This window comes from Falco punctatus (genome assembly GCF_963210335.1).
Source record: "Falco punctatus genome assembly, contig: scaffold_23, whole genome shotgun sequence".
In the NCBI taxonomy this organism is placed as follows: Eukaryota; Metazoa; Chordata; class Aves; order Falconiformes; family Falconidae; genus Falco; species Falco punctatus.
In genome coordinates, this window is record NW_027660078.1 from 2,751,678 (window position 1) to 2,758,492 (window position 6,815).

The window sequence follows — 6,815 nt, forward strand, 5'->3', positions numbered from 1 at the left end:
GCTATAGCAATGAAGGGCTTAGTATTTGTTAATTAACACCAGCTGTCACGGCGCTTGCTGGCAAGTTGTAAAGGAAGTTACCTTGTTTGCATTACGTGTCCTTTGGATGTGTTTGTATCTCTTTGGGTTCGGGTTCTTGTGGCATAGTGCTGAAAGTGTATGTGGTTTAGGGCTGACCTGTCTGAACACCTGGACATTCTTGGATGATAACGTAGCAGAAGAAAGCTATGATCTGGCCAAGCACTTTTCCCCCCGTCTTAATTTTTGATACCTTACTGTTACGCTTTGCCTAGGAGCTAAAATGTGACTGAAAGTTCAGGGTTTGTTGTGAAGGGCTTCTGCCTGGAGTTTGTGACGCTGTCTCTTGAGCATCTGGAGTGTAGAATGGCACGGAAGTTTTTGCTGTTGGCGTAGAACTCTCATCTGAAGGATTTCTCCTTTACTAAATGGCCAGTCCTGCATGTAGTATTTTTTTTATTTTATGTTAAGATTTTTGTCACAAGTAGGGTGATTCAAGATGCACTCTAGGTGTAAATAAGTAGTATTAAGTCATACTGTTTATAAAAATGTGTGGTTTTTCACTGCAGGTGAGAACTCGGGATCTACCTTTCATATGTCATAATGAGCTGAAAAAGAAGACATGAATGGTGGCATTGAATATTATGGGGTGCAGGTATGTAAACCCAAGTATTTTGGATTGCAGTCTGATTCAGTAGGCTGTGTTATACACTAAGGTAAAGAAAACGTACCAGTTGGGGAATAATGCAGAAGGGACGTCCTGTAGGTGAAGGCTGTGTTTACAGTCTGAAGTAAAGTTGGATACAGTCTTCTTATGGTGGGGTTAAATCCTTGTCACTATGTCGGATGCTTGCTGTTACACTGATTTGTTTTCAGTTGGTTTGCTTACATTTTGAGGGGTGTTTTTCCTCTTGTGCACTTCTGAGAAACAGTGCAGCCAAATGTGGGTTTTATTGCCTGTGCAAAATGCACGTTCAAGTGAAGAGGGAGATTTGTCTATAATATGCTGATCTGTTTGATGAAACACGCCGGTATTCCTCTTTTGTAAGACAAAGATCAAAGAGAACACCTTGAAATGTGGTGACCTTTCTGAGGCTTCCCCAGCCTCTGCAAAATACGCTCTTGTTTGGCCACGTGAAGTGTTTGAAAAGGGTTTTCTCGGAGGGTATCCTAGAGGGGAATAAGGCAGGCGTCCTGCTTGTGGCGGGCGTGCGGGGCAGGGCTGCACAGCGGGGTCTGGCGTCCTCTGGAACACCCGAAGGGACAGCGTAGCAAATGATTTCCACCCCACAGCCGGGCGTCACGAGAGAGGGACGTGCCTAATTCTAGCAGGCAAAGCGCAGGACTTAAGCCTGTTGCAAGGTGGTAGTAGTTGGCCAGTGAGCTTGGGAAGGGGGAGGGTGAGACAGGTGGTGTCTGGCTGAGGTGCTCCTTCCCTCTTGTGAGCGGAGGGGTCTTTGCCGCGGGAGAACAGGGCCTGGCTGACGAGAGGAGCGCGAGGAGCGTGACGGTCTCAGCCCGCTGGGACACCAAGGCTGCAGGCCCTCTTCAGGAGGCACCACGAGGGGAAGGGGCGTGTGGGCAGGACTGTGACATGGGGCAGAAGCAGTGGGAGCTGTTGAGAAACAGAGCGTGGGGACAGGGACTTGAGGGCGCTGGGTAGGGTTAAGGCATGGTGCGGTTTTCCTGCGAGCTTGGGTTCCTGATTCCTGGGATGAGGGCAGGAGCAGGCAGGTTTCCCTAATAAATCCTTTCCTTTGCACCTTGGAGTGGAATTTATTATTTCTGAAGCTTGGGTGAAGAAATAATCCTCCCTTAGCCAGTTCTCTGTGTGGTGAACGGTAAGAAGCTTGTCATGTTCATTCCCGTTGGGTTAGCTTAGGTGGCCGGGGACTGTACAATGCCAGACGGTAAAGCGCGATGGAGGGAGGAGGGTGGGTGAGAAAAATGTTGGCAGTTTTAATGAAAAACGGTATTAAAGCAATAAAACACGAAAAATAAACATGCTCTGTGACAAATGCCGGCAGTTACAGCAAGCAAGCAGGCGAAAAGGTAAAAGGAACCCTAATGCCTAGGCAAACCTAACCCAAGAAACTGCTGTCTCTGAGTCCTTCTCTTGTTAAGAAGATGGTGATGCAGTGAACCTTTCATTTAGTGTCCCTTGATTTTTGTAGTGAAAATGGCTTTCAAAATGCCTTATTTCTATTATAGGATGAGTTTGCAACAGAAATTGCATGGATTAACTGTAGTAATTTTTCTTGATAATCTTTCTGTCTGTACCTGTTTACTTAAGGATAAATATATTTTAGAAACTACCAACTTAATAGAAAAAAACAGCAAATGAAAATCACACTGGTAAGGCAGAAGTTTTACATCAGAAATTTCACAGCAGAAAATGAGGAATTGCACAGTGCTGACAAGCAGTTAAGTCCAAGACCTTGGAAAGAAAGATATGCAAGAATGTGGGTTGAAAATGAGAAAAGGGAATTGAAAACAAATTGTAAAAATGTTACAGCAGAGCTAAAGCAGCTGCTTGGTGAAATTAATGAAAGTGGGAGAACTACTTCCCTTGTGGAAGAAATGTCAGAAGATGGCTTCAGTGCTGAATTGAAGAGTTCTCATGTTGTTTCATCTCATGCAACGGAATCAAGTAACAGCTTAGAAAGTAAAGTGAATTTGGAGATATTAAACTTATGCTAGGTGGAAAAGTACCCAAAATGGAAACTGTAATCCGAGTCTTGGTGTCCTTTCTGATCAAGATAACTGAAATGCAAACATGGAAGATACCTGGAGTACAGATGAAGAAGATTGCACAAACAATATCGATGATACAAAGATGCCTCTAGCAGAAGGAGAGAAAGAGAGAGAGAAAAAAATGCCTTCTATGGAAATGGAAGAGAATGAAACTGGAAGTAGTAGAAATGCAGTGGGAAGTCCTGAATACTCCCCGAGATACAGCTTTAAAACAAGTCTTTTGGATGACATTTCTAATATTATTCCTAAAATAAGACCAGTTTCTACACGTGATGAAAATGCACTTTTTGTAACAGAGGAAACTTGGAAAAGACTCTGGATTTAGTGATGATTTTCCCAGGGACTGCTCTATTAACAACAAAATAGGAGAAACAGAAATGGAAAGTCTTTTTGCAAATGCTCAGCAATCATACGTCATGCTGAAAAGGAATCTTGATGAAGAACTAAACCAAGATACGGGAAGATTTAAGGGTAAGGTAGGAATGCTGCAAATAGTATTCCTGGCTTTGGAGAAAGAGAAGGTACAGCTGCCAGAAGAGGTAGTTCACCTGCTACTCTTTATTCTTTAATCTCGCTGTGGATCAACGGTCCTGTTCACTTTAGCTATTCATCATTAAAGGAGGATGCTTCCTACAAATTGGGGTTTGTTCTAATGGAAATGTTACTTGTGAACAAAGAGAGCAGTGGAGAGTTGTCTTTTTCCCCATTTTTGGAAAACGGAATGCATTATTGCTCCAGTTTAACAGCAGGTGGCACTGGGTTCCAGTGCAAGTAGTTATCACTACATTGCCTTAAGAAGAAATCCATAGAACTCTATCGGTTCTGATTCTGAATCAAAGAATGAAAATAGCTTCTGAACAGGGTCTTGACTAATAATTCATGTGCTGTGATATCTGCATGGTGTGTCCTCATTGCCTTTCACTAAAATTCCTCTTTCCTGTGAAACCATTTGTGTTTGTGGGTTTGGGATCTTTTTTTTTTTCTTTTCTCCCCTTGTTCAGGGAGCAGGAGCCCAGCGCAGTTCCACTTGATATTCTTTTCTGGCGGTGTTACAACTGACATTGTGCAGTCCTCCTAACTCTTTGTCCATCAGTAATGCTTTCACTTCATTGTTGTTCTCATGTTTTAAGAGACACTATTGTTTTCTTTCTAAGGGCTGTCTTCTTGTTATCTTTAATCATGAGTGAATTCAAAGCACTTTCAATGACGTGATACGCTTTGTAGTGTAATTTTGTGAAAAGGCTTCTCTAATGTTATATTATTTCAGGGGTAAACCCTGAATTAATCAATCTTGGATGTGGTGTTTCTGTCTTTTAGAACTACTAAGAAATACATGAAGCTTAACTTTCTTTTTATAGGTTGAGAAGGAAAAAAGCAAACGAAGAATTTCAAAAGTGCAGGCGGTGGCGAAACAGGAATGTCTTGGTAAATTAAATATACCATCAGACAACATCACTAATCGGCAAATGAAACAAAAGATTACTGTAAGGAAGAATGACTGTTTGAAAATGGAGAATGAAAACACTATAGAAGAAAAAGACAAAAAGAATTTTTCATCTGGGGAGAGCTCAAAATTGATTGAAATGCCAATGAAATGGTAAGCTAAGGAAATGATCTCTAGTTCTTATTTGTAGTACTATGTAAGTGTCTTAGGTTTTCTGATACTGTGGTAGGTGAAGTAGTTTCCTCAGTGGTGAAAGCCATAGTGAGTAGTCCACTGCTTCTCCAAAAGTGAAGAAAATGTCTTTTTAGAAAACACAACGCTCACGATATTCAAATCTATTGCCTGCTCTAAAAAAAGAAAAGGAAATAAAAAATAAAACCCCCACCCAAATTCCTGTGATTTCCTTGTCAATACTGAGGCAAAATGCATCTTCAAAACCAGAACTGAAGACTGGAAAAAGCAGTTATTTTTGTAGGAAATGGCCACCTAGAAAAGAAAAGTAGGAACCTGGGGTTTGCTACTACTCCCTTTTCTAGGTGATTTTAGTGATCTCCGTGCAGTTGGTGTTTTCCTTTTCATTAAGTTAATATGCCCTTTGTCGGGAGAGGGGAAAAGATGACATTACCAAACGAATCTCAAAAGTCTAAAGAAGGCACACGTATTTTTATGTAAACCTAAAGCAGGAGTTTTTTCCTGTCTGTCCTTCAAAGGAATCTCTGCTCTAGATGTTTTCTGTAACATGGATATTATAGGTATTCCAGCTTAACCTGGCTCTAGCTCAGATTCCACATGTCCCCCTCACTCCTAGGGGCAGGTTTTTTAAGTACTTGGGTATCTTCCACGATCTTTGCAGTCAAGTCTGTGTTTTTATAGTAGATATTTTTTGTCTCAGTCGTTTCTGGACATCATCTTATGTCTGTTTCACAGAAATATTTTTTGTAAGCCTACTCACTTGGTGATTTACTTTTTTTTCCCCTTTCTGTTTAATGCAGTAAAATTGCCCTGAATGCCAAAGTTGCAAAGAAAAGTAGAAGGCAGCCTTCAAAGCAGAAGGCTCATCAGCAGATGAGCTCTTCCAGTGGCAATCATGGTCAAGTACAGGATGATAGCACTTCCAGTGAAACATCTGAGGATGAAGGAAGGTATGCATAAAAGGAACGTTGAAAACAAAACTTACTTAATGATGTAAATTGGCCTAAGAGCTAGAGGCAAGTTTGGGGTTTTGTTGTGTGTTGAGGCTTTTTGTAAACCTGATGCATATGAAGATTTTTGTTCTTTCTTGTGACCACACTACCTGGTGCACTTTGTGTTGACAAACACTTTGCTGTTGTTTAGAGTGCTTTGAGCATGCTGGCCAAGTTAATGATAAGGTCACTGTGCACAAATTCTGATTAATTACATGAGTGTGTGCACAGGCCTAGAAGTATTTTATGTGTTTAAAAAGGGCGAGGAGAGACTTACAGAAAAGCAACATCACTCTTTCACTGCAGGTATCTCAGGATTTTTTGCCCTGCTCCCCGCTCCACCTTTTCTCTTGCAGCTGTGTACCCTCCTGACTTCTTGCCCACCCTGAACTTACTTGTGCGGGTTGTGGCAAAGTGAGAAAAAGAAGTTGTTGACACTGTTCAGCCCTAGCTAAAAATCTGGTGTGTTATCAACACTGTTTTGGTCAGAAATCTAACACACAGCCCTGTGTGGGCTGCTGTGAAGAAAATAAACTGCATCCCAGCCAGACCCAGGACACCAGAGAATCCAAAATTACAGTTCTTTGACCTGTAGGAGAAGGATTCTCGGTACTGAAGGGAGCTAAACCCCTGGTATTAAACAGGGAATGCACGTAAGCGTATAGCTACATGTCTGTAGCTGTAAGATTTCTGTCACTTTGCGTGAAGTTTAGGGAACAGTTATTTCAACTATTTGCTTAATATTTTGCGGAAAAATTAGCCTTTCGGTAGACATTAATAGCACACAATAATTGTTTCAGTCTTGAACTATATCTAGCGAAGTTACTATACCAGATTTTAGTTTAATTCACTTCTGAAATGAGGTTTTCAAACGAACTTCAGGTATTATTCATACTGCAATGTAAGCATTCCAGTACTGAAATATATTTCTGTTTTCTAGACCTGCAGCAACAACTGGGAGTGAAAAGAACAAGGTACTGTAAAACGAAGTTCTTGATAAACAGTTTCTATCAACTTTTAATCACTTAGATGGGAGCAGTGTTTATGTAGTGATCAACCAGATGTACAAATTGCTGCTGGTATGCAGCTTTATTGTATTTGAGACAAATCTGTGGGCTGTGAAGGAGAGAATGAATCATTCATGCATTTGTAATGGTCTGTAATACTAGAAAGTGGAATTACAGAAAGTACTGTATTTTTTGTAGGTCAGCATCCCAGTGGAAGTAACTGATGACCCTGGTTTAACTCGCTCATCTGACCCAACTTCAGAGGATGTGGAATTACGAACTTCAACCTACAAGGAGGCTATGCTGCTGTTAGAACAGCTTCGTGTGGATCATACCGGTATGTTTTCAAGTCACCGTCTTCAGCTGTTACAAGTTCCCCTTAAAACATGGTTTCTTTGTATGCACTCC

General features: G+C 41.3%; 1 protein-coding gene across 1 annotated transcript; it reads left to right on the forward strand.

Annotated features, from left to right (window-relative positions):
• The first annotated feature begins 422 nt into the window (after window positions 1-422).
• On the forward strand, window positions 423-6,815 carry LOC308058094 (uncharacterized protein). The gene is made up of 4 exons (XM_080412100.1): window positions 423-673; window positions 4,131-4,369; window positions 5,209-5,358; window positions 6,341-6,815. Exons 1-4 carry the CDS (start codon window positions 641-643, stop codon window positions 6,381-6,383), a joined length of 465 nt encoding a protein of 154 aa, XP_080268226.1. The 5' UTR covers window positions 423-640; the 3' UTR covers window positions 6,384-6,815.

Excerpts from the sequence above, each read along its gene's own strand:
- LOC308058094 (XM_080412100.1), top strand. The coding sequence starts at position 641 with ATGAATGGTGGCATTGAATATTATGGGGTGCAG. Across the intron at positions 674-4,130 it reads TTGAATATTATGGGGTGCAG|GTTGAGAAGGAAAAAAGCAA; the intron begins GTATGTAAACCC and ends TTCTTTTTATAG. Across the intron at positions 4,370-5,208 it reads ATTGAAATGCCAATGAAATG|TAAAATTGCCCTGAATGCCA; the intron begins GTAAGCTAAGGA and ends TGTTTAATGCAG.